This window comes from Benincasa hispida, chromosome 1, assembly GCF_027475165.1.
Source record: "Benincasa hispida cultivar pf3 chromosome 1, pf3_genome.v1.1, whole genome shotgun sequence".
Lineage (NCBI taxonomy): Eukaryota > Viridiplantae > Streptophyta > Magnoliopsida > Cucurbitales > Cucurbitaceae > Benincasa > Benincasa hispida.
The window spans coordinates 25534144-25560720 of record NC_143478.1 but is presented as its reverse complement, the minus strand read 5'-3'; the positions used below and the strand labels follow the sequence as shown (position 1 = coordinate 25560720).

The 26577-nt window shown below is 34.2% G+C and overlaps 3 protein-coding genes across 7 annotated transcripts; 1 reads left to right on the top strand and 2 right to left on the bottom strand.

Annotated features, from left to right (window-relative positions):
* Nucleotides 1–43: 43 nt before the first annotated feature.
* LOC120087581 (uncharacterized) lies at nucleotides 44–5391 on the bottom strand. Of its 3 annotated transcripts, none has more exons than XM_039044399.2 (8): nucleotides 4829–5391; nucleotides 4319–4427; nucleotides 3233–3348; nucleotides 2221–2340; nucleotides 1929–2018; nucleotides 1633–1781; nucleotides 809–1076; nucleotides 44–371 (listed from the first exon to the last, which is right to left on the bottom strand). In XM_039044399.2, the coding sequence occupies exons 1-8, from the start codon at nucleotides 5060–5062 to the stop codon at nucleotides 219–221; spliced, it is 1239 nt and encodes a 412-aa protein (XP_038900327.1). In that variant the 5' UTR covers nucleotides 5063–5391; the 3' UTR covers nucleotides 44–218. The 3 variants fall into 3 exon arrangements, with proteins under 3 accessions (XP_038900327.1, XP_038900342.1, XP_038900336.1); XM_039044414.2 differs by having other exon boundaries at nucleotides 809–929; nucleotides 4829–5318; XM_039044408.2 differs by lacking the exon at nucleotides 2221–2340 and having other exon boundaries at nucleotides 4829–5318.
* A 3709-nt stretch (nucleotides 5392–9100) lies between these two features.
* EMB3105 (Ribosomal L18p/L5e family protein) lies at nucleotides 9101–12653 on the bottom strand. Its single transcript, XM_039029434.2, has 3 exons — nucleotides 12260–12653; nucleotides 10100–10261; nucleotides 9101–9405 (listed from the first exon to the last, which is right to left on the bottom strand). The coding sequence occupies exons 1-3, from the start codon at nucleotides 12458–12460 to the stop codon at nucleotides 9256–9258; spliced, it is 513 nt and encodes a 170-aa protein (XP_038885362.1). The 5' UTR covers nucleotides 12461–12653; the 3' UTR covers nucleotides 9101–9255.
* A 2572-nt stretch (nucleotides 12654–15225) lies between these two features.
* LOC120082863 (DEA(D/H)-box RNA helicase family protein) lies at nucleotides 15226–26321 on the top strand. Of its 3 annotated transcripts, none has more exons than XR_005483309.2 (9): nucleotides 15226–15933; nucleotides 16300–16829; nucleotides 17926–18120; nucleotides 18657–18844; nucleotides 21026–21239; nucleotides 22409–22540; nucleotides 23796–23971; nucleotides 25069–25420; nucleotides 26002–26321. XR_005483309.2 is itself a non-coding variant. In XM_039038224.2 (8 exons), exons 1-8 carry the CDS (start codon nucleotides 15648–15650, stop codon nucleotides 25304–25306), a joined length of 1959 nt encoding a protein of 652 aa, XP_038894152.1. In that variant the 5' UTR covers nucleotides 15226–15647; the 3' UTR covers nucleotides 25307–25861. The 3 variants fall into 3 exon arrangements, 1 of the variants encoding a protein (XP_038894152.1); XR_005483324.2 differs by lacking the exon at nucleotides 26002–26321 and adding an exon at nucleotides 25560–25861; XM_039038224.2 differs by lacking the exon at nucleotides 26002–26321 and having other exon boundaries at nucleotides 25069–25861.
* The last annotated feature ends 256 nt before the right edge of the window (nucleotides 26322–26577 follow it).

Here is a 26577-nt window from a genome sequence, read left to right as displayed (position 1 = left end):
AAAAATAAATAAAAAAATTACGCATCCCCTGAAACGACCCGTCTCGGTACAAACACCCCTAATCTAAAATTTTATTCTAAAAAAAGTTAAAATCTATAACATGTAGGATTGCTGAAGCAAAACAACCGAAGTCATATCAGTAGAATGGATAATTATTGATAAAGTAAGCCTAGTACTAAGGGCTATGCCTTCTGTTAAACAAGAACCATATCATCCAGCTATCTCCTGAACATACCTGAAGATTGAAGCGTTCTTGCATACTCCATTACTATAGGAGAGCTCTTCACTGATTCCCATATCTTCACAGAGTTTTTTAACCAATCGCGTTCCGAAACAGTTCTTGAAAACGATGCACCATTCATGGATAGAACCTGAACGAACACGTTATGAAATGTTGGAGATTCTTTTCCAGCACAGTAAAGACATACTCCTAACTTTTTAGATATATAAAGGGTTTAATTCTGTCTTAGTTCTGCAGTTAATCTTTCACTAATAACTTTTATTTAACCAAAACCTAATTCTTTTGAAAAACCCAACACCTAACTTACAAGTGTATTTGAAATACATTTTCAAGTGTTTGATTTTTAAAAAAAAAAAAAAAAAAAAAAAAAAAAAAAGTCATTTTGGAAGAAATAAGAGTGTTTAACAACTACTCAAAGTAGATTTTCAAGTGTATTTTAATCAATTTTTATCAAAAGTGATGAGTATTTGAAAGTTTAGGAACTTAAATAAAAAAAGATATAAATTAATAGAGATTTAAACACATGTAATGAGTAGATAATAAATAAGGTAAAAGTGAAGTACAGACCTGATCCCTCAGCTTCCACAGAGCTAAGTTAAAGCTTTCATATTGACCTCTGGTAGAGTCATCCTTGTTCCGGTTGGGGATGACAAGCAATCTTCGATCTTCACCATCTACATCTAAATTCCTGGTATCGGGAACCACAGAGGAAAGTAGTTGCTCACTATGGACTTTTTCAAATTTGTCTCCCATAAATGAAGAGGTTTTAAAATAGTAGGCAAATGCTCTCTTCAGTTGCAAGATATTGTGTGGAACAAGATCTCGATCTTGCACTCTGCACATGATTTAAAGGAAAAAAACAGGCCACCAACCAGTTATTACCATGTTCCTTAAGCAAAATGTCTAATGATTAAGAATTCTTCCAAGGGGGATTGGAACTTCTGGGTTCTTAAGGCGTGCATTTCCTTGCAGATCTTATTTTTACTTCTTAACTAATTCTTCTGTTATTCAAATATTCTGATATTTTTTGGTGTATAAAACTTCTTAATTTATGATTTTTTATGCATCCTGTTTTTAAGTTTCACGACAGAAGATGAACCTGAGGATTTTAGAGATGGAGTTTAGGAGATCAAAATTTCTTATCCCGTTTAAATTATGATTTTCATTACATAATGTTTAAAGTATGGACATTTTACGCTTTTTGGGGGGCTGGGCAGGGATGTGAGAAGTCTGTCTATGCTGTTTCTCCTGCTAGCTTGAGCATATTATAGGATGTTCTTCCAGTTATGTGACTGGTAATAATTTCTTAGTTCACTGACCTTATCCTTATTGAATACATTCTGTATATTGTTGAAAAAAATGTCATCAAAGCTTAGAAAGATTTCACTCACTTCGCATGAACAAAGATTGGAGTTGCCATATAGTCTTCACTTGAAGAAGTTTTTTCTTTGTATTCCTTCTCGGATCCTATATTAGAATTTTGTGGATGAGAAGAAATAGGAGAAGATGGATCGGGCAAGCCGTGTTTAAGCAAGTCAACCTGCAAAAAAAAGAACAATTGGCGACAGCATAAAATTTCAAAATATAGAAGTAAGTGTTAAGATACAGCATTGGCATAAAGTAAAATTCATAACATAATATAGTTAAAAAGAAAATAGGGATCATTAAGATGAAGGATACTACTTACAGTTAACATCAATTGCCACATATTTAGATCATGAACTCCCTCCGATATCACAAGAACAATGTTGCAAATGGACGCTAGAAGAATGCCCAGCTAAAAGAATCCTTGCAGAGCAACGAGAAGAAATTTATAAGATACTATTTTGATGTCATAAGCCACAAAGCAAAAGGAATCCCCCACCATAATAGCAGTTTTCATATAATTGCACTGAAATTGTAAACCTCTCTTCAAATTCCATCTCATCCCCCAAACCCCTACAAAACACAAACAAAAAAGAGCTTCTCTTTGGAATTACCTGGATACTCATAAGTTCATGAGCCAATTCAGCAGATAGAGGTTCACCACTAATAACTGAAATAGTGGATGAACCATCGGGTCTCATAATTTCAGCTAAAACAGAAGGACTGAACACAGGCTGAATTGCCAAATTAGCATGCAAAACTGTAAGTAACAAACAAAAGTATAATACTATACAAATCTCATATGATGAATTCAGAAGATAGATGCATCATCACCAATAGTCAGTCATCCAATAAAAAGATGAAAAGGAGACCACCCATAAAGGAATATTGTTCACTCACTTCAGCTATTTCAGTTTATTTTATGGACTTTCGTTATTCAATTCAATCTAGAGAGACAATGGAAATTTTCAAGGAAAAAGAGGCTCTGAAAAGCAAGATTTGAACAGTAATACAACAATACAACTATCAAACTGGAAAGACATTATTCATATTGAGTGGGCTCGTGTTCTCCCTCTTCTTGATAAGAAAACCTTTTTCTTTTTCATAAGAAGCCAAGCTTTCATTGACATAGATGAAAGGATAAAGTGGAATAAGGTTTCTCATATATCCTTCACTAGCTTGTGCATTTCACTCCTTTTGGAGCTTGTATCCCTTCAACATCAGTTTCTTTTCATTTTTTCCAATGAAAAATTTCGTATTTAGTTCCAAATATATTTTATACACACTCATACGAAGGCAAACAAAAAACAAGCAGCCCTCACACCCAAGTACAGAAAGGGGATCCAATATAAAAGAATTAAGATGATACCTTTTGATAAGAGAACTAGCTTTAATCAAGAACAACAAAAGAACGGAAGAAGGCCAACAATGTACACAGGCCAGACCAACCAAAGGTACATAATAGAGCACATAATAAGATAAAGGATCTCCTCCATTGGTGGAAAAAAAAAAAGGTGATCACAAAAAGATTTAAATAAGAACCCAAAGAGAAGCATAAAATGGAAAGTGAATCAAGTGCTTCCAGTTTTCAACTAACATTGAAAAGAAAAATCATTAGGAAAACACCTGAGTATCCAGAAGTATGATCCTCTCAGAAGAAATTCGGGGCTCAATACCCAATGTACAATGCCTAGCCATTGCTCTAACATCTTCAGATAGTATTGGAAATGGTGGTAACATACCTGGAATATGTACAAAAGGATGGCGCCAATATTAATTGGAAGGACAAATGGGGAACAAAAAAGCTTTTGTCCATGATAAGAAACAGATATTACATTAATATATACCCATTAAAGCATAAAAGTTGTAGCCTTGATAAGTGAATAAAATAATAGGAAGAACGTCAAATTTAAAAGATTTTTTTTAAAAAATGAAAAGACCGACTTTCATTTTGATGCATGAAGTTAAAAAAGAAGGTTGTACAAAAAGATGGCCTAGAACCAAAAAGTTACAAGCAAGGGCTTCGATCATTGAGAGAAAAAAAACACTCAAAGTAGCAAGTGGAAAAAAATTGAAGTAGAAGCCCACAAAGAGGTGTTGGCACGTACCAAGCTCCATTTCTTCAATCAAGGGATCTTTCGCCCCTTACAATTGCTTGATTTTCCTATGATTAAATATTGAAAGTAAAAGTAAAAAAGACATGCTTGCTACAAAATCTTTCATCTGCTCCCCAGGACGACAGCGAAGAAGGGCAATTAATCCAAGAACAGCAATTAATCCGGCTCAGAGCTAGACTAACTTCAAATTATTCAGTTATATATCAAATATTTTATATGCAAAAATGACGTCTTCAAACAATAAGATCCACATCCTCCATAATCAGCTCTCAAAAAACTCAAAATGGCCCAAAACCATAAACGAAGATTTCTGACAAAGTCGAGGTGTTTCATTTTCTATACGAAAAACCTATCATTCTTAAGGGATGTTAACTTTCTAGAGCTTGGTCTGGAGAGGGGATGACCAAGGTAAGTGAGGGCAAGCACGCAGAAACAACAAAACCAAAAGGGGAAAACAGCTAAGCGATCAAGAGGCCAATAATTTTGAACTTGGAGAAGAGGAGAAAGGACTAAACATAATAAGATGATCAAATAAATCTAGAAGTGAATAAAACAGAACAAACAAATTAGAAACGTAGCATCACAGATATCCCACCTGGAGAACTTCCGTCGTAGCCATAAATCTCATTCATAATCGTCGACTTACCAACTCCCGGTGGACCAATTATCCCCACCACCTTGAACTCCGTATTCTCAGTCAAAAACTGGCGAGGAAGAGCAAAACAGATGTTAATCATACTGGTCACCAATTCTCAAACCCGCCCCAACCCATTAAAAACTGCAAGAAAAACCCGGGAGAGAAGAATTCTCCTGAACTGGAAAGTGGTAAAGTGATTTTAAACCAACTGATCCAATTCTATCATCAAAACAAACCAAACAAAAAACGCCCATTTCTGCAGCTGATTAACTGTAAAACTTATATTGCTTTTGTTTCTACTTTAAAGGGAGTGTAAAACATTGACTCACTCGAGCAGTACATCAATCAACAAAAACCTCGAGCCACCCCCATACCCAATTCCACCAATAAATGTATTTCATTTCAACAGTTTTCAATTTCCATAACAAGAAGACGCGGAAGGAAAAATGAGAGTGTGAGATTGTTTACAGGAAGGAAACGGTCAATGTGGAGATCCCAGGAATCAGAGAGAAGATTTAGGGATCCAAGAGAAGGGAGACGGGACCGAATCGATGCTGCTTCGTCGTCGGCGCCGGTGCCGCGCCCAATCTTAGAGTTAATTGGTCCGCCGGTTACGAGGCCAGGCTTTGCCAGAAGGATTTTGGGGGGAGGAGGAGCAGGCGAAGGATTGGAAGAAGAATTAGCACCGGTTGAACCCGCCATTGTCGAAAACCTCGCACCTCTGTGTTTCCTCGCTCGCCCGATCAGCTCCGTTAAATCATGACTCCAATATTATTATTGGGATTTTTAGAGGATTTTGTCCATACAACATTGCAATAGCCTAGCTATTTTATTTTATTTTATTTATTTGAGTAGAAGTACAACAATTTCGGGAATGATAGATCGAATCTCCGATAGATTTTGGGGAAAAGTTTATCGATTATTGTTAACAATGTATTTTTATTTTTGAACGTACAACATATGTGGTGTATAAAGAATGAACTTTTAAATCTATGATATCAAGAGAAGAAAATATATGTCTATGACTAGTTATGTTCATATTCGTTTTGCTTCTTATTTAAGCATTGATATTTTTCCCTTTTCTTTCTCTTCTTCCTTTCCTCGCTCATCTTCATGACCTTTGATCTTCTTCTTCTTTTTTCCTTTGCTCGATTCCTCTCCCTCGAACCCCGTTGTGTTGACAAATTCCATATGTCAAACTTCTCGTGGACAACATGCTAGGTCCATGCTCCATATCTTGTTAAAAACATTGTTAAAATTTAAATATGAATTCTTCTCTCGGTAGGTGGATAAATTGACTAGGGACTAATATATTTATAAATTACAAAGATTAAATTGTTGTCTAATAAAAGTTGACACTTAAATTTAGAAGATTTTCTGAAGTAGGGATTCAATTATTTGAGAGTACAATGGTTAAATTGTTATAAATTTTAAAATATATAAACTAACTTGTTATACACTAAAATTTAATTTGAAGTAAATGGACTTAAATATTACAAATTACAAGTTCATGGTTTGTAAAAAAAATAAAAATTTTATTAACAAATTTGTTATTTTTTAAGTTCATAAATGGTAACTTCGAATAATGATTAGGTTGTTGTATATTTAATCACTTAAAATATGCTCAAATATGTTACAAATTATACATATGTTAGTTGATAATTTTTACACAATATACTTGCACTTAATCTTGGATTTATATTTGCAAACATGAGCATAACTCAAGTGGCATAAGTTGCACAATCAACCTTGAGGATAGAAGTTCGGTTCAAAAGAAAAAAAAAAAACTTGAATTCATATTTATTTTATAAGTAGATTGTTATTTGATTATATTTGTTTTAAATTAAAAAAGAGAGAAAATGTTTGTAAGATATCCCAATAAAAAGAACGGAAATGTAATGACCCAACTTTTCAACATTTACTAACAGGACGTTACCACATGTGTGTAGACCTTAGGTAAAATTTTAACCATTTACTCCAATAAAATTAAAATGATCGAATATGTCAAATAAAATTATAAAATTCCACTAAGACAACTCAAAAAATTTGTTCAGGGTCCCCCTAAAAATATAAATTTAAAATTGGAAAAAGAACTTAAAAGTTTAAGATAAAAGTTCAAGAATTTCAAATACCAAGACTCATTTCAATTCATGAAAACATGAACAAAAGGTTTTGTCTAGCCTCAATGACACAGTTAAGAATTCTTCTTGTCATTCGTCGGTCCATCCTTGCCCTATCTTAAAAACAAATCATAAAAAAAAAGTGAGTATGAAATATTCAATAAGTGGCCTACTACTGGGCTCACTAAGTGAATTTGTTAGCCTCCTTATTTGTGCATCGATGTACATTTTATAACATGGTAGTCATGGTGATCCTGTAGGAACACAAATCATGGCAGTTTAGGTCCTGAAAGAACACAAATCATGGCAGTCTAGTGAACCCGAAAGAACACATATCATGGTAGTCTAGTGAACTCGAAGTACCACATATCATGGAAGTCTAGTGAACCCGAAAGAACACATATCATAGCAATAGTGGTGATCTTTTAGGGACACCGAATCAGTCATAAATGGTGAACCCAGAGGTTCACAAACATAAGATGTACGCTACCCGATAGGAGTGCTAACAGTCACCATCAGTCCAACATGCAACATTCAACATCCAAATTTCGTATCAAACCATAAACATGTCGTCATGATCTTAGTAGCATAATTTACAGGTTTCTAGAACACCCTCAATAGTCCATCCATTAGCAAATCATTCCATCACAATAATATCATGTTTTCATGTGTATATACAATCGTAACATCAACTTAGTTAGGGTGCTGGTTCAAGGGCGGACCAGTAGTAAACCACTTACCTTGGAATTAAGTCCAAATAACTAGCAATTCAACTTCGCAAAACCATGAATCCTGAATAAATCTAAAAACATAGACCGAAATTAAATTCAACGTTTAGGACACAATTCCAATCACAACTTACCCCAAATGTCTCTGAACAACTTACCCAACATGTGGTTTGATCCAATACCACTTCAAAGCTTTAAAATCAACATGATTCAACAACCGTATCACTAAAATCAACCTTTAACTCTAATGGTCAACAACTTTAGATCTTCTAATCAAACCTCCAAAAATCATAATTAAAATAAAAGTTAAGCTAACACGTAGTGGGTATCCAAAAATTCTCAATAAAGACCCCAAACCTTATACAAAAGGACGTCAAACAATTTTAATCTTGTCCAAAAGTACTGTGAGAGTATGTGAAACCCAATTTCAACATCAAAACAATATGGGTAAGCCAAAACTTAAACCAAAATTTGATGGGTATTCATGATCTTACAAGAAAATCCATAAAACACCAAATAACTTACCCAAAATATCAATTTCGGTAACAATGGAATTAGCGGCAGTGGAAGCAATCATAGACGGGCGGCGGACATTGCTGTCAGATGGTGCAAATTGTTTAGGCTAGCGGCTGGTAGTGAGGGTTTTGCATGAGAAGGGTTTGCAAGAGCGAGAGAGAAGGGAGGTTTCCAGTTTTACAGATTCTATCCAATAGCAGTTACGGACAGACTAGAGCTCCAAACAACAATCTAACCATTCAAAACGAGACCTTATATATCTAGAACAGATTGGTCAAATTTCAACATGATCCAAGGGTTCAAACTCCAACAATCGACAATTTTGTGGAATCTTTCGCTGAAAAAACCGAACTGCTATCTTTCTCTCCGATTTTCTGTCTCTTTTCACTCTCATTTAATTTCAAATATCCCAATTCTTTCATTTTTTTCAATTTTTAAAAAGATAAATCAAATGTTTTATCACAATATCTCCAAAATCTCCAAGGAATATATTAAATTAATAAATCAATTAATTTATCTAATTACCTTAATTTAGACTCCAAAAACCAAAATTAAAGGGAATAAAACCCATCAATTTTATACCAATTAAATCCTTCCAAATATTTAAATCAATTTAAAACTACATAAAATTAATTATCTCCTTGATGGTTTTAAGTTTGCTCCAAAATCCAAAAACTAAAGGAAAATAAAGCCCAACAATTTAAGATAATTAACCTCAATTTATCCAGAACTCGGGATGTACCGGAAATCTCTTTTGATCCTAAGTTTTTAGGAATAGGTACATTTGGTCCCTAATATTTCAAATCCATCATTTTAGTCCGTAAGTTTCAAGAATAAGTTTAAAAGATCACTCAACTAATAAATCTATTACATTTACCTAAAATTGATTAAATATAGGGAAAAAATATCTTTTTAGTTCCTAAATTTTAAAAAATAAGTGCATTTAGTAACTTATGTTTCAAATTAGCCATTTTAGTCTTTAAATTTTTAAAGTTCCATCTACAAAAAGATTTATTAAATTTAAATAGAAAAAAAAGTAGATGACTTGTGTGTCAAGATGACTTGAAAATGGAAAAATATATTTTTAATATTTTCCGCCTCTCTCTCTCTCCTCTCTCTCCATTGCCAAATCTTTCCAAGGAACTAAAAAAAAACCCAACTTCTCTTAGTACACCCATTTTCCATAAAAAACAATGCCACAAGTCGGAATGCTACGTGTGTCTTCGCAGTCGCAGGTACAGCGGTTGTCGGGAACTAGAATGTTAGGTTTCTTTGTCTAATACAGTATATGATGAAGTTAGAATCTATTTAGAATGACTTTCTAGATATTTAGAAACAACTTTACTCGGCTTAATTTAAGGGCTAGAGACATTGACTTACCAAGAAAAGATGAATCAATAAATAAATTCCCTCTTAATTTCAGGTCAAACAACCATAACTCTCGTTTAATCAACAGAAATGAGCCCATCTGATAGTATTGTTACAACATACCAAGTTAGAAGATATGGAAAAAAACACACAAAAGGGGTTTTCAGAATTGAAGGCCATGTTCACGAGCCGCATCAGCAAGTGCTTCTACTCGTCCATGGTATGGATATCCACCACGGTCGAATGCAACTTTTGTTATTCCTTTCTCTAGACAAGATTTTGCAATCGCTTCCCCCACTTTCTTTGCCACTTCCTGTAACAACCATATTATCCACATATAATAAGGATTCTGCTTCTATTGAGACGTCTTTTTGGTCTCCAAACTTAATTACATACTTCAACTTAGGCTCGTAAGTCTATGTAGTCTTTGTCATTTATACCATTAGATAAATGACCACGTGACATGCTAAATCAGTCAATATTTGTTCAAATCATATGTCGTGTTAATAAGAGAATGCATGGAGTGATAGGTAGGAGGTAAGCAAACCTTTCTAAATTTAGGGACTAAATTTTTAATTTTTTAGTTAACTCTCTAAAAACTCAAGGACATACAGATAGAACTTATCCATTCACGCAAGGCTATGAACAATAACTAAACTCAATGAGCATGCAATAACATTTTCTAGCTATTTTTCTTGGAACTGATTATAGTTTTCGTTTTTTCTTTTCTTATGTTAATTCATTTCTGTATTCAAGTTCAATATCAAAATCTCTAGCGATGAGTAACCAAATTAGAGGGCCGGTTTTAGTGGATGCTCTCTTATTAGAAGACATTAAGAAGACATAGACATTGAACCAGTGCAACAAAGTTTGGAAAAGGGAGGATGAAAACTAAAGATTATTATATGACTCCAATATGATTCTGTAAGTAAATAATAGGACAAATATATATACACATATATATCTCGGTAGATCAATCAACTAATTCTTAGTTATAGTGAACTCACAATGGTAGGGCCAGCACTGTAGTCTAACCCCTCAGAGATTGATTTCTGCATTGTGGAAACTGCAGCAAGTGTATGCATCTTGGAGTCGTCGATAACCTGTACATACAAATGCTTGTTCGAACGGAACACAGACAACCTTGGCCTCTCTGTCGTTCCTTCAACCTAAGACACAAGATGATTGTTCAGGTGACCTCTACTTTATATCTACATATATACCAGCAAGGATCAATTTGCTATTATAAAGATAACAATTGTGAACCAGAGCTGTTCTGAAGGGATCCAGATGTATAAAAAAAGATTAGAAAGATTCAACTAATCGTGAAACTCGGTTAAAAAAAATTGAAAGAGGGAACTTATCCGTAAATCTCCTGAGTTAGAGCAGGAGGGTATACTGCCCATTAAAAATCCTATAACTCTATTTAACCATTCTAAATGTATTAAAAAAATTTCCAGTTGAAGATAGATCCTATGGCATGAATGGAAATGTCATCTTCCCAAGTGTCATATGCAGGTCGAGGATACGTAGTGTTTTATTCAGATTTGCCCTCGTTAAGTGCAACCTAAGCAACCTCCCTCGCTTAGTCAGCCTTCCAAAACCATCAATATAACAAGATTCTACAACTAAAGATAAAGTGAGCATGCAAGAAAGCTGGAATCAAAATCCAACCCACAAGATACAGAAAAATGCTTCCCAACCTTGTGCGTATCAATAATAATGAAAAAAAAAAAGGAAAAGTGTCAGTCTCACAAGCTCCCTCAATAACAATGACTGCCTCACCAATCTCTTGCTCTCTTATTCTCTTGCCTCTCATGTTCCTTAAATGTTCAATTACATCCTTGCTTCACAGAAAATAGTGTGAATTAACTCTATCCAGAAGCTTGAATGTTTAAATCAAAACCTTTCATTTAAACTTAAAACCTCCTAAATCTCCTCCAATTAGGGAGTCCTTGTGTTTGCACGCAAGCTAATCTCCTTGAAGATGGCTGACTAACTACAGTGTATCTTCCCTTTAAATTTCCTTAGTTATCTTGGATAATTTTCTATGCTTAGTTCCATGTATAAGGAAGATTTGCATTTTAAACTAGTCATCCAATCGATGCATGAACCTGATACATATTGTATGCAAGTGCATGCGTCGTGATCCTCCTGTCCTGGGCATGCTGCACGTATCTTCCATATTAATAACAGTGGTACACAGAATATAGTTCCTTTGTAGCACATAAGGAGGCACTCATTTGTAGAATGGCAGCATTAGATTCAACACTCACGCTGGAACATCCATGTTTTTTTTTCTCTCAACCTTGACAATTTAAGGGTTGGTGTTCTTGTAACATATTTGGCCTCCAGCTTTGGGCGATCAATTACCATCCACCATTTCCATTGTAATCAATTGCGGTTTGACAAATGAGGCTTGTTTCGTAAGTAAAATATAAATAACGAGGGATATCTTTCTTATTTTGTTTTGTGTTCTAGGGCCCAACCTCTTGTTGCCTATCTATTCTTTGTACAAGCTACTTCTTCCTATGAAGTTTGGTTTCTCCTACAAATAAATCTACTTTCAAGTCATCTAAGGTCCAAAGGACCGAAATGTAAATCTTAGCAGATCCAATCTCCAAACCAGTTCCGGTTACAGCTTTGATGATGACTATCATTTGATGCCGAGAAGACTATACTAATTCTCTTTAGAAGTTTTGACTCCCTGCAATGACAAATAACAATTTCTTTATTATGTTCCCTCTTTCGCTCAGTCTTCAGAAATCCAGGACTCGTGAATCGGAGCAGGTGACAAAGTTCTAAGAAACAAGTACACCTCTTAGCAACTCTAACCAGAATATCTAAACTAAAAAAAACGATGAATTGATAAGCTATCAGAATAATCATTTGGAAGTTCACAATAAATAAATACCTAAAATTAAACAATATCCGCACGGGAGTACATGAACAACGTTTAGCACATAATATAGGGGAATAAGATGAAACTCAGATACGTCTAATTACAAGAATTATCGAAAGAACCCCTCCATTTCCAGTGAACCCCTGAAACTATTCAAGGTACAGATGAATGTTGAACAAGAGAATCGCGGAATTAGCACAACAAAGTACGCGAAGGAGGGAAGGCATCAAAATTTAAAATTGGGGAAATTAGAGTGTGCAATTACCTTCTTCCTGATGCGAGAATGGCGAGCTGAACGGTCCTCCCGTCTGGTCGTAGCCTGAGCTTCAACAACAAGAGAGTGACGGCCGGAACTTGAAGTGGTTGCCGGAAAATGAAGGTGAGGACGGTTGCGAAGGTTCTGTGAGTAAGAAACGCTTAGAAAGGAAGTGCCGAGAAATGATAAAGGAGCAGTGGCTGAAGCCATTGTTGCTCTGGTTATCTTCTTCTTCTTCTTCTTCTTGGGGTTATTGGTTTAATTCTTTTGTAGTTGAGTTGGGGGGTTGCCTTGCCTTTGCCTTATCCACTTGTGCAGCGGTTTTTCAACATGGAATTTCATGCGAGATTGGCAGATGATGATGGAAAATCCAATATATAACTAACTAGGTTTAAATTATACATATTTTAGTTCCGTTCTATTTTAGTACCTAAATTTTTTAAACCATCCGGTTTAGTCTTTAAACTTTTATAAATTATTCATTTTAGTCCTTATTATTAAAATTATTTTATCTCTTTAACAAAATGTGAGAGAATTTGTATTTTTGAATGACTAGGCTATAGATGTATTGAGTAAAATGGATGTGGAGTAATACCAGCAATCAACAAACTAAAAAAAAAAAAAATTGAACTAAAAATGTATTTTAAATCATCTTGCTTTGTCAACTTATTCAAAATTGAAACTCTAGAAATTTTAGTATAGCTAACTTATTTGGTAACCTAATAATCTTAAATACAAGTCACCTCGTTATTTCAAATAGTTAACAAAATCTTAATATAGCAAGGACCAAAATAAACACTTTTTAAAAGTAGTTCGAGGACTACAACTAACATTTTTAAGGGACCAAAATAAAATAATATTCAAAGTTTGAGAACTAAAGCAGACATTTTTAAAAGTTAGGAACCAAAATAAAATATTATTCAAAGTTTAGAGATCAAAATAAGATTTAAACTAAAAAATTAAATAAAAAGCTAAAAGGGTAAAAGAATACCTAAAAATATATTTATCATTAGTTATGGACGAAAAGAAATAGTTACTATCTCATTTCAAAAATAACTTTTTAAAGTTTCAGAAGTTGTATCGATAACTTTAATCTAAAATTAAAAAAATATAGTTAGTGCTAATGGATGATGAAATCGTTTATCTATACCTTATCACATCCTTCTTCCATTTTATTTCAACCTATGACCCGTCATTTTTCTTTTTTCTTTTTTAGATTTTTCATCTTTTTTTCTCACTTCTTCAATATCTTCTCAATCTTCCATTTTTATTTATCGATCTCTAAGACCTTTTCTCTTTCTTCTCTTTTTCCCTATTTTTTTGAATTCAACATATTTAAATAAACTCTCTCATTTCTAAGCTACTCAAACATACATATAAGATTTCGAACATTAAAATTGTCAATTGCTTTGAAGTTATCTTGAAGGATGAACGAATCAATTTGAAAACAACTCATATAAATACTTTCAATTTTCATATAGATACTCTAATTTTCTTTCATATGTCAAATTCTTACACCAATTTTTTCAACAACCAAAGAACTCAAAACTTAAGTATAAAACCCACAAAATTCCAAAATTAAAATCTCCCAAATACAAAAAAGGGCAAACAAAGGAATATCATTTTCAAATTATTGAAAAAACTTAATGAACTAACCTCAACAAATAGACTAATTTGAATGATAAAAAGGTAAATAAAGTTAGTTTCTAATAAAATATAACCTTTTCGAATTGATTTTAATATATTATATAATTTAGTCATTAAATTAATTTTTACTAAAATCAATGTACATAGATTTGAAACTCTAAGAAGATGTTTGGGGCACTGAGTTAGTCCGTGGTTATTATAGCTAGTGGATTATAATAGTCCGTTGGTTATAATAGTTAATCTTTAGGATGCAGACTATTTTAGTTTGTGTTATAATAGTTAGGGGTCGTTTGAGGTAATGACTGTTATAAGACGATAATAGCTACCTCTTGCTATCGTAAATACTATTTTGTAGTCCCCAATTAGCTATAATCAACATTATTTTAAAACCTTCATTTGCTATCATATTTACTATTTGCTACAATTTTTACTATTTTGTATTAATCATTTTTTATTATTTGTTATAGTGTTTACTATTTCATTCTCAAGTTAAAATAGTTTATACCTCAAATACAAACTATTATAACCCAAATCATAACATAAGACTACAATAACCAACTCCCTATCTCAACATCCCATTAGTGTTTGAGTGTAAACTATCTTTGTTTGGGTAGGAAATAGTAACACTATAGTAAATAAGAAAAGAGAAGATGAGGGAAAAATAATAAATACTGTAGCTAATGGTAAATTGTGTAGCAAATATGGTTTTAAATACTAATACTGGTGCACACCAAGGATTAAAATATCGATGTCGATATCGATATCAAGATTTCAATTTTATGATATATCAATATCGACGATTATTTCTATAAACCACGGAATTTATAAAAATTTATTTAGATTAACAATTAAGTTGTTTTTGCTCTTAAACTAAGTTTTAGATATTGTTATCAGTATTCATTTGGACTAATATAGATGACATTTTTTTTGTTTTACAAGCACTAATAAAAATGTTGTAGATATTCATGGATATTTAATATTGATAACAAATCCTTTCTTTAACTAGCAATGGTTTCAAGTTCTTACTTTAATAAGTTCAATCTGAATGTGTCATTTTCTTTTGAATAAAAAAAAGCCAGAGTCAGAGCCCTTTGCTTTTTTGATCTCACTGTCAGTGGTGATCATCTAGACATGACATTCAAACTATATCTATGAAATATTGGCATGTCGATTTAATAGAGAAAGATGAGATTTTTGCGAAAGGCTATCAACATAGACGTATATAGATATAGTGAGAACCACTAAAGCCTAGCAAAGTCACTATCAATAAATTTTCGAGCAATTCTCAACCAACATATGTGATTCATTCTCGTAAAGATTCTAACACATAGAGGACTCCTAACCTTCAATAATTTGAACACTTTGTTGCATCTTTAATATAAATCACTATATTTGGTGTTCCAAATATGAGATGAACTATACTAACCCATTCAACTGACCTCGAGTTGGTGCCTCTAAATCTCTAGGTGGATAATGCATATTTCACGCGTATTTGGCGCCATTATCCTAACGAAGACAATGCAACTAAATAATCTGAGCTGATTCCGCGCAATCCTCTTCTAAGTTCTAACCGGTGGCAAAAACAACCGTAGAAGTATAGCAATTCGCTTCTTTCAGTTTCGGATTTTTTTTTTTTTTTTTTTTTTTTTTGCAATTCCATTGTTGCTTCCAAACCAATCCAAATCCCATTTGAAGAAGACGATAGATAGTGCTTATATTCAATCCACCACCTCTCCGCCGCCCGCCGGCAATGGCCAGAGCTCCCATCCACACGCCGGCCAACTTTCTGACCTCTCGAAGCCTTGAATCGTGCTACTTACGACGCCATGGCTGCCTCCGCTCGCCATTTCTGAGCCACTCGCTACGCCCAGTTCCCGCAAGCAAGTTGGTGATTGTTGGTGGTTGTGTAGTCGCCGGTTACGCTCGCAAATCGGTGGATTCTGTTGGAGTTTACCAGCTCACTGATGATGAGGACTTTACCGTTACTTCCTCGGAGGAATTGCGTCACGATGGAGATGAGACAGACGATGATGAAGGTGCTTCTCTCAACTCTCTTCAGTTAATTTTCGTAATGTGTAGAATTATCGTTAACTTAATTTCTGGTTTATCTTAATATGCTAGTTGTTTCCGTGCTAGACGGATAAATATGGAGTCGGATGCTTATTTTATCCTGTAATTTATCTGTCTTGTTAAAGAATGCGAGGTTCCCCCTTTCGAATCTGCAAGTAATTTGATCGAAGCTCTTAAGTTAAATTGGTGGTTCTCTTTCATCTTTATGCTGATAAAATGTTGTTTATGGTCCGAGGAATATATTCATGTGATATTATTACCAATCGTTTTATGTTAGATTTCCTTGTTTTATCCAATCGAATGCTCAAACCAAGATTTTTCCTTATATACAGGTATTGAGACTTCAGGGACACGTAGAAAGATATCTATTGGAAGTTTTGGAAGATTGAAAACTCAGAAAGTTAGGGCAATTGTGACGAAAGGCTCTAGGACGAAGGTAGAAATAAGAGATGATGTCCGTGTACCAACTCCTGGAGATGGGTCATCTCATATATCTGATCGTTCACACTCTAAAGTTAAAACTATGGGAGAAAAGAAGAGAGTAAATGCCTTGAGAAGTGTAGAAAAGTCAAGACCATCTGAACTGCAAGATAGAGATAGAGACAGAGATAGACAACACAGAACAGCCCCCAATTTATCTAGATCCGAGCCATTAGTTCCGGAAGGTTCTGCTGCTTACTTCCGAGGATGGGGCTCTAGAGGGCCCTATGGTTCTGAATATGAACCAACCGAGCCTAAACAACAGAAATTTTCCTCAGAGAAGGGCTTTTATAGCCGAAAGTCATTTAAAGATCTTGGGTGCTCTGAATATATGATTGAATCATTGAGGAAGCAGAATTTTGTACGGCCTTCACAGATTCAGGTACATGATGTATGATATGATAGAATTATACTCCGCTTACCATGAGTGAAGAGACATTTCTCTAGAATTTAATGTAGATTTTTAATGATAACTGCTGCAATTTCATACCTCATGTTTTCTTATTTCCATCAAAAGATGTATCAGATCTTTTGGCCATCTCATTTATTGGCAGTCAAGTATACGTTTGTGGTGCCCAGTACTGTGTGCCCTTTTCCTTGTTCTTCTTTAGTCTATCTTCAGAGGCACACTCCTTATTCAAGGTTGCTAGGTTATAGCTCTTTGGTGTCGTCAAGAGTGTCTTGTTAACAAAGTAGATCTCTTTGGTGAAGGACAGAGTTTGGTTCTACTTATACTTTTGGATGCCAGACTGGCTCTTGGATGACAGTTTATTAGTTATCTCAAAGGCACCTTACTTTGTCATGGTTGGTCTTATTGGCATCATTGCACACTTATATTTAAAACTTCAGTGTTTAGAAAAGCTATTCTTTTCTATATCCTATCTCCTGTATCCTATGTTATTTCAGAATTTATGAACTTTACAATATATTTGTTCTTGTATTTACTCTTGTTTAAATATTTCATAAAGTTTAGAGAAAATGTTGACCACTGATATTGTTCGGAATGAATTTCTTGTATTCTAAATTAGATTGGAATGAATTTCATAGGTGGATTAGGCTAAATTTTCATGAGAGGAAAGGTTGACCACTAATGCTTAGAATTTAGGAGGAAGGAAAGATCTTATTTTAAATTTTGTCTGAGCATAGGACCATGAAAATTTGGAGTTCTTGGATAACGTATTGAATGGTTGATTTTAATTTCATTCTGGTTGATCTTGAAATGATCTTCATTTGAGTTTTTTGTTATTCTCTTTCCTGTTAAGTAAATGGACCAAATGAGCTTGGAATGGGAAAAAGATTCAGTATTTTCATGAAGCATGGAATACAAAATTAGTATGGTAATCGATGAAGATTGATTTGTTTAGTTTGCAAACCTTCTAACTAAAAATGAAGTGTATTCATTTGCTACAAAGAGTTATAAGAAAAGCAATTATTACAGTGCTTACTTGTGCTTTTATATGAATAATGAATAATGGCAGGCCAAGGCATTTGCATCGGTTATTGAAGGAAAGAGTTGTATAATTTCTGATCAAAGTGGATCTGGTAAGACATTAGCATATCTTGCACCATTAATCCAGCGTTTGAGGCAGGAAGAAATTGAAGGACTTGAAAAATCTTCTTCACGAAGTCCCCAAATTGTTATCATTGTGCCGACTGCAGAATTGGCTTCTCAGGTGGATTATTTTTGCAGCAGTATTCTAAGAGTGCTTCACAGTTTTCTTCTATTGCACATTTTTTAATACCGTTTTTATCTTAACGTTTTACCTCCGGTTGATTATTTCAGAAAATTCACATTTATATGGATGCAACTTCTGTTATGAACTGACGAGCTTCAGATTAATGACTGTTTGTCATCAACTAAAATCTATGAATTTTCTGTAGTAAAAATCTAAATACTGGAGAAATACTTAACATACATGAAATGAATAAATTTCAAGTATAGCTGTCTCATGTTATGGAATAACAGGGAGAAGACTATTTTGCATTTGCTCATGGCTAGCCTCTTATATAGGCTTATGTGTTGAGGGAAATGGACAAAGTATTAGCATATCTAGTAACTTAAAAGGGTTCATTAGGAACTAAATCGCAGAAATCAACCCTGCAGGCACCAAGGCAATAACCAAATATGCTTCGTTTAAAATTACAAGAATTATGCCAGTATTTTTCTTCATTGGGTGGGTAAAGTTTGACAACAATCTGAATTTGACAGGTCTTAAGTAATTGCCGATCCATTTCCAAATCTGGAGTGCCATTTAGGTCTATGGCCGTGACAGGTGGTTTCCGGCAGAAAACTCAACTTGAAAATCTACAAGAAGGTGTTGATGTTCTAATTGCAACTCCTGGTCGTTTGATGTTTCTAATAAATGAAGGCTTCTTGCTGTTATCAAATCTAAGATGGTAATCCTGTTCTTCTACAAGTTTTTTTTTTTGTTCCCTTCCCTTTTTTTGTTAGATTCTATTGGCTCTCCTTTCATTTTCAATTGTAGGTCCTAATTTATTTTGACATAGTAAGAAACTTTCTTTAACTTGATTATGCATTCTTCTTTCAATTCAAGATATTAAACGTACATATGATTTCGAAGCCGACGTTGTTTTGCCGTAGATGCAGAATTCCATGATTTATCAATATATTTTGGAACCATAATTTTTATTTTTATTTATTTATTTGTTATTATTATTATTTTGGATAAGAAAGAGAAAGGATTCATCAAAAGAGGCCAACCAAATGCAGCCTAGTGGGCAAAGGGACAAGGAGTCCCTTCCCCAACAAAGTTGCTAGAAGACCTTCCGGCCTTGATTAACGGGGAAGGTGGATATTGTTAATTTGTTCCATTGTGGAAAACTCCTATACATAAATTGTAAAAGACAAAAGAATTATGCTAGGATCCATTGTCCAGGCAGTGTCTACATCTTAGGATAAGAAACTCTTAACTATCGAAGCTTTATATCGACATATTTATTTTAGGTTAAAAATAACTTTTAGTCCTTAAACTTGTATAAAAGTAACATTTTGGTCCCTGAACTTTTAAAAGTAACAATTTGGTCATTGTACTTTAAATTTGGTAACAAATTAGTCCTTTGGTTAAAACATTCTGTCAGCTTGCCATTTTCTTCTTCTCCAGAGATTTTTATTTTTATTTTTTTAACCGAATGTTTCCCTAACAAACTACGACCAAGATTTGAAGAGTTCAGCAAATATGTCGACTTCCAACTGGAAAAAAAAAAAAAAAAGAAAAGAAAGAAAAACCATTGAGGATGAGAAGATTCACTCCTCAAATCTTTGAAATTTGTCAATATTTACATAATTTGTCTTGGCTTTGGCTAAGTGGGGTGGAGGAGTCTTTAAAAAGCAAAAACCATTTCCACCAACTCTTTTCAAACCAACCCACCTACCATTGCATAACTTGGACTGGTTTCAGAGGACTCATATGCTATAGTGGGAGTAAGAGCGAAGCAGAGAGAGAGGGAAATGACCCAAGCAAGCAAAATCTGTAGTGAACCCTTCAATTTCTTCATTAAATTCTGATCAAATCTTAAAAGCCCCCAACATCGTAATCACCATTTGTTGGAGCTATGGAATTTTGAGTTTGGAAATATGGTGGTATAATGAGGGTAGACTTTATCATGATAGGAGTTAGCAGCGTTGTTCCTCTCAAGGAGATTTCACCCACTTGCTTGTGTGCTATTAAACCCTTTCTAATCGAAAAACAACTTGTTAATGAAGAAAAAAGCAAAAAAGAAGAAGAAAAAAAGTCTAGAGAAAAATAGGATGGCAAGTTGACAGAATTTTTAACAGGACTAAATTGTTACCAATTTTAAATCACAGGGATCAAATTGTTACTTTTAAAAGTTTAGGGACTAAATTGTTACTTTTATGCAAGTTTAGGGACTAAAAGTGATTTTTAACCACTATTTTAAGTTCTAGTTAAGTTGAATGTTGCATTATAAGGCTCTTTAATTTCGATCAGTTATCCAACTGAAAATTTTCATTCTGAATACTATTTATATAAAAGCACATGATTAATTCACAGAAGCAGAAAACTGTTCTAACCTTTAATATTTTTATTCTGATTATTAGTTAAATCTGAGTACCTGTGCTTGTTTTCTGAAAATCAAAATATTATTGTGATGTAATGAATAATTTGTGCAGTTTCAGCCCCTCCCGCTGGGTCATAGTACTCTTTGAATGTTTATTTTATTTGGATATGGAACAGAGGAAACATATATATTAGAGTATAAAAAAAGATCAGAAAGAAGGGACAAAAAACACACACAGGATACATATCTGATGTCTCATGAAGGTCTTTGAGTTTGATATCATAATATACTTCAATATTTTATTCAATATACTATTCAGATAACGAATCAGTTATTGCCTCTTAGTGGCTGACTTTTACCCATATTAATAACCCAGCTATGCTGGGGTCACTATTAGTGCTCCAGACTTCGTCAAAATTACTGCTGCTTTTTCTAACTCCTTCCTGCTTCCTCCAGTGTAATTATTTCTTGCTTTCCGCTTGAAGAGTTGTTTATATGATGTTGTGCCTGTACTAATAGTCGAAAAACCTTGTGCTACAGTGCTGTAATGGACGAGGTAGATATCCTTTTTAATGATGAGGATTTTGAAGTTGTATTGCGGTCTTTAATGAAATCTGCACCTGTTAACACACAATATCTATTTGTGACTGCAACTTTACCAGTTGACATATACAATACATTAGTAGAAAATTTTCCTGATTGTGAAGTGATCATGGGACCTGGAGTTCACCGGATAAGTCCTAGCCTGGAAGAGGTTAGTCTTTAATCAATATCAGTTCGTCTCTTTTATACTTTTCCTAAATAATCAGTGATTGATCAAATAAAATGCTGTTTCATTGATACTGCATAGGTTAGTGCATATAGGAAGTTGGTAATTCTTGTGTTCATTGCAGCTCTGAGTGCTCTGATAGTGTGAAAAAGGTGGTTCTGGCTTTTCCATGGCAGCAATATAAATGATTGTTGTGTGTGCAGTGTGTGGGTCTGGGAGGAGATGATTGGTGTATTAGTGCTTATCTTGTCAGACAATGTCTCAGGTTTTTGGAAGGTGTATTGTACTCTTGTTGAACAGGAATAAAAGATCAGTGTGTTTCTTCATTTCTTAAAACTTGAGGAAGTATAAACCATAATCTTTATTATTGTTGGATTTTTTATACATTTCTATTCACATTTCTGGCCCTTTTTCTAATTTGTAAATGGTCTATCCCCTGTATAAAAAGACGTTTATTTGTGATTCTTCTAATTTTATTTCTTCTTGAAATTCTATAGTTTATTATTATAAGTCTAATGTACTTAGAACTTAAGGTAGGTGGCCCAATAATGTCTCAAGAGTGGTGCAAATGGAAAATTCTGATCTATTAGTCCAAGAAGCACGTATATGTAGGAAATGACACGGATATGGTGACACATCATTTTTTATTAGTTTAGGACACAAATACGATTAGTGTTTGATGCGTGTCTAACAGCTGTTGGCCCTATTTTGACTTTGTACAACTAGTATCAAACACATCTATTACACTAACAAGTATTTGATACATGTCCAAGTATCTGACACATGTATCGAATATGGACACACTAGCCAAACTAAAATGTCCTTTCTTTTTAGCTATTAACAGACCACTCGAAAGCGACGGAGGAGGAGATTGGATCAGGGGAGTGGGTATGGGAGGGACATGAGTAGATTTTTTGTTTCCTCCTTTCAAACCACACAGTTTGTTTGGTATAATGTTGGATTCTTTGAACTTAAGGTGGCCAACCGATGTCTTAGTACTTGCTGCATGTAAGAGCAGGATACAAATGGAAAACTCTAATCTATTTATGGATCACTCTAATTTGGCTCATTCATGTTTTCCTCATCCAAGAAATATAGGATACTTGGCCTTTTTTCTGTTTATGTAAAGTGACGAGATATCTGTTCTTTTCCAGGTTCTTGTAGATTGTAGTGGTGAAGATGAGCAGAACAAGACACCGGATGCTGCTTTCTTGAATAAGAAAGATGCCCTCTTGCAGATTGCTGAAGGAACTCCAGTCTCGAAAACTATTGTCTTCTGTAATAAGGTACATTCAACTTTGGTTTAGAATCGAGGATGTTCTCAGCTCCCTGGATTGAGTGGATTTAATTTTCCACCATTTATCAGTAGTTAAAAGAGGAAGATTAAGGGCTCCTTGGGAGAACTATACGAGGATGCATAGTTTCTCAAGAAGAGGTCAACTTTAATTGCTTTGGGTCAGCAAGGCTGGCCGCTTAATTACCTTTTGATTTGTCTTGCAATATAGTTAATGGAACTAGAACAGCAAACAAGCATATTTTGTTGGAGGGTGTGGATGAAGGAAAAGAAATTCATTTGGTTCACTGAAGATTAGGAATGAAGGATGGAAGAGGGGATGAAAATTGGGTCCCCCCCCACAAATAAAGCAATATAAGAAAATGTTGAGGGGACTTCCAAATGAAACATGTACTCTCTGAGTTTCCAATTTCATTAAAATAAGAACTTGAAATTCAAAATCACGCTTGAGATAAATAGATTGTTTGGGGTGCCCAGGAAGGTTTTAAGAATTCAGTGGGAGTAATCTGCAAGACCTGGAGGATGCTTAATTTTCTTATTTTCTGGTTGAAATTTGTTTTTAGTAATTTCTTAAGAATTCACTGGGAATAATATTTAGGGTTCGTAAGCTTCAATAGGATTTTTTCCCCTTGTTTCCTTTCCTTTCCTTCTTCTTTAAAGAATTCAGATTTGTGTCATGATAAGGGTCTTCCAACCCAATGAGGCAAAATACAAGACAAACAGCCCTGGGATATTGCGAGAGATCCCAAACTCTCCCTTTTCTTGCGATTCAAAAATCTACCTCCTAACTATTACATCATCCCATGTGTATTTCTCCTTCCATAGATAACTTATTCCTCACATCATTCTCTTACTCTCTACCCCTGTCAGATGCAAGTAGAACCACATTACCAGTCAGTATCTGTGTTACGCTCAACATTCATCTCCTTTTGTGGGGTGGGGGGGAGGGGGCGGGGTGGGTGGCTGCCGTGTTATTTCAACTGCACTGGAAAGAAATAAAGGGATCTTTGGAGGATATACTTAATAAGTAGAATACTAAAATAGTGGTCGTATTTCTTTTTTGGTAAGTTTGCTTTGCAAATGGAGTTTTTCATGTTCTTTGAGACTGCTTAGTATTCTTATTCTCTCATGTTCATTCTCAATCAATATAGTTTCATTTTTGACCAAGGAACAAAATAACGAATAGAGGAATTGTAAAATTTCCAAAGTTTTTACTCTTTTGTTTGTTTCTTCGTTGAATATTGCAGATTGAGACATGTAGAAGAGTTGAAAATGCATTGCAGCGTTTTGATAAAAAAGGTAGCCACTTGCAAGTATTTCCATTTCATGCTGCCCTAGCAAGAGAGTCACGGCTTGCAAATATGGAGGCATTCACTAGTTCTCGTTCTGACCAAGTATCCAAGTTCTTGGTTTGCACTGATAGGTACTTTTACTATTCCATAACCTATTACACAATGGCCAGAAAATTCACCCACTCGATAAGAGCTTTTTTCCTCTTAATTGCCTTTAAACTAAAAACATGTTCCACTGGAAGTTGTTTGATAGAATACATGGTTTAACTCATGGGATCCCAAAAGACTAGAACTATTTGTTCCATGAGAAACCAGAATTGGACAATGCAGAAACAAAGAACCTCCATCTTTCCAACAGAATCACACATATAACAAGGAAAATTTGTCAATTCCATATGATTTGATAACGATACTTTTAGAAGTTTGTCTCCAAATCAGCACCTGAATCATTCTGGAACTTTCTCCCATAAAATGAACCTAGAAGAGCTATTTCTGGTCCCATAAGACAAAAGACCGAGGAAAGAGTAGACCCACAGGAAAAAGACAAAAGAAGTCCATGAGATGACAAACTCGAGGAGACGTGTAGGGTTGGGACTCAGATTCTTTTATTGGAAGAAAAACTCGAGATGAAACCCTTTAAAAGGGACAAGTAATTAATAAGATTAAATTAAAGTTATCCTTTAATTCAAATTTCAAAAGAATTAAAATGTCAATACATAAGAAATACTATTAGGGTACAAAGTAGAATTATCTAAGGAATTTCTTTGTCATAATATGTCAAAGCGGCTTAAGACACCTATATTTTGCGAATGGTTTGTGGAACAATCCAAACCTCTTGAAATTCTTGAAATTTTGTAATGTTCTTTTCCTAAAGGCTATATTAGTAGCATTTCTGTTAATTTTTACCCCAATTTCTGGTCCCTAGCACAATTGTTCTAGTTTTTTTCATGTTCTTTTAAGAAATCTTGTTTCCCATTTCCACGCAATGACTAAGACCTACAAAGAAACTGTTTTTCTTGTTTAACTCGGACCGAGTAATTTTATGAGGAAAGTAAAGAATAACTACTTATTCTATATGTACAACTCAGTCGATCAGAAGGGAATATGCTTTATGATAATATTTTAGATGTCAGAAGTTTTTACTTCAATCTACATAGAAGGATGTTCAATGAGCATATTTTTTTTTTAAAAAATAATAATAAAACGAATCTTTCGAAACTATTAACAGGGCATCACGTGGAATTGATTTTCCAAATGTGGATCACGTCATACTCTTTGACTTCCCCCGTGATCCTAGCGAGTATGTTCGACGTGTTGGAAGAACTGCCAGAGGTGCTACAGGAAAAGGAAAAGCATTCATCTTCGTGGTTGGAAAGCAGGTGTCCCTTGCACGGAGGATAATTGAAAGAAACAGGAAGGGCCACCCGTTGCACGATGTGCCATCTGCTTATGAGCTTACATACTAAATAATGGCTTGTTAGAAGAAAGCAGATGCCATTACCGGAAGAGTTGCTGAATTACCAAGCTGGAAATTGAGCTTTAATGGAATGCAGTTGCCTCCCCTGCTATCAGATAATGAGGTTTTCTCCCCCTTTCCTTTTGTCTCTCATATTAAATTTCTGTTATATGCCAGCTTAGTCGTACTTCAGCCAACAAATTGTTCTAAGTCATTTATTTTACTTAAATATTTTGATAAAATACTCCAAATCGTTCTTACAGAAGACCTCTTTTCTCCGGAAGTGGCTACCAAAGGCTGTTAGGAAGAATTATCCATGTTTAACCTCTTGTTTATTTAAAATTTCGTTCAATCTTTCAAATGAATTGTTACAAGATTCTAGAATTGATTTTCCCCCTTTTTTTTTAGTTCAACAATTATGATGGTGGAAATCTAACATCGAACCATCAATTTTACAAGCGGGAATTGGTGTAGTAGATCCACTAATCATAATTGGCTTAGATATAGTTAATGTATGTACACAAAAGTAAATATAAATTGAATAGTTGAATTTTGGTATGAGCAATTGATTGGTTCATGTTATTATGATCGAAATTTAGCACTAGTGATGTAAAACGTATGTGGTTAGAGAATACCTTTAAAAGATTGTCTAGCAAATTCCCATTAATACTAATTGAATGGGTTATAATTCTTTGTGATTGACAGAGTTTTGATGCATTGATATCGACCAAGAACCACAAATGCTTAGCCCAATTGTGAGGACGGCTGCTACAGTTTGTGGTTCTTTCCTTTTCTATTGGCTTTTTAGGTCTACAACTTACAAGAGACAATGAAAGTTCCTTATAGTTATTTATTATATTATTATTTTTCCTTTTGCCAATATATGTAGAATGAGTGAATTGAAACTCTGACCTCTAAATCGATAGTACAAGCTTATATCAGTTGAGCTATGTTCATGTTGATAAAGTTTCCAATAATTGCAAGAACATATGCACTCAATTGAGTATTTGTTTTGAGTCTTGAAATCTTTGATATTTTCACCTACTACTATTTTGTTCAATACTAGAACTTACAATGTCGATCCTAGATTGACATTAATCCATACCTACAATGTCGGTTTTGTTCTTATTTTACAAATATGTGGTTCAAAATATTTGCTTTATCATGCATAATGTGTTCTTATAAAATATACCTATGGTCCATTACACTTTTTAATTTTCGAAAATTAAATTAAGAATGTTAATTCTGAAGGAAATTTTTGAAAATTTTTTTTGAGCGAAA

Excerpts from the sequence above, each read along its gene's own strand:
- LOC120082863 (XM_039038224.2), top strand. The coding sequence starts at position 15,648 with ATGGCCAGAGCTCCCATCCACACGCCGGCCAACTTTCTGACCTCTCGA. Across the intron at positions 21,240-22,408 it reads TAAGTCCTAGCCTGGAAGAG|GTTCTTGTAGATTGTAGTGG; the intron begins GTTAGTCTTTAA and ends GTTCTTTTCCAG. Across the intron at positions 23,972-25,068 it reads TTCTTGGTTTGCACTGATAG|GGCATCACGTGGAATTGATT; the intron begins GTACTTTTACTA and ends AACTATTAACAG.
- LOC120087581 (XM_039044399.2), bottom strand. The coding sequence starts at position 5,062 with ATGGCGGGTTCAACCGGTGCTAATTCTTCTTCCAATCCTTCGCCTGCT. Across the intron at positions 2,019-2,220 it reads ATGAACTTATGAGTATCCAG|CTGGGCATTCTTCTAGCGTC; the intron begins GTAATTCCAAAG and ends GGATTCTTTTAG. Across the intron at positions 372-808 it reads TGTGGAAGCTGAGGGATCAG|GTTCTATCCATGAATGGTGC; the intron begins GTCTGTACTTCA and ends GTGTTCGTTCAG.
- EMB3105 (XM_039029434.2), bottom strand. The coding sequence starts at position 12,460 with ATGGCTTCAGCCACTGCTCCTTTATCATTTCTCGGCACTTCCTTTCTA. Across the intron at positions 10,262-12,259 it reads ATTCTCGCATCAGGAAGAAG|GTTGAAGGAACGACAGAGAG; the intron begins GTAATTGCACAC and ends CTTGTGTCTTAG. Across the intron at positions 9,406-10,099 it reads ACAGTGCTGGCCCTACCATT|GAAGTGGCAAAGAAAGTGGG; the intron begins GTGAGTTCACTA and ends TGGTTGTTACAG.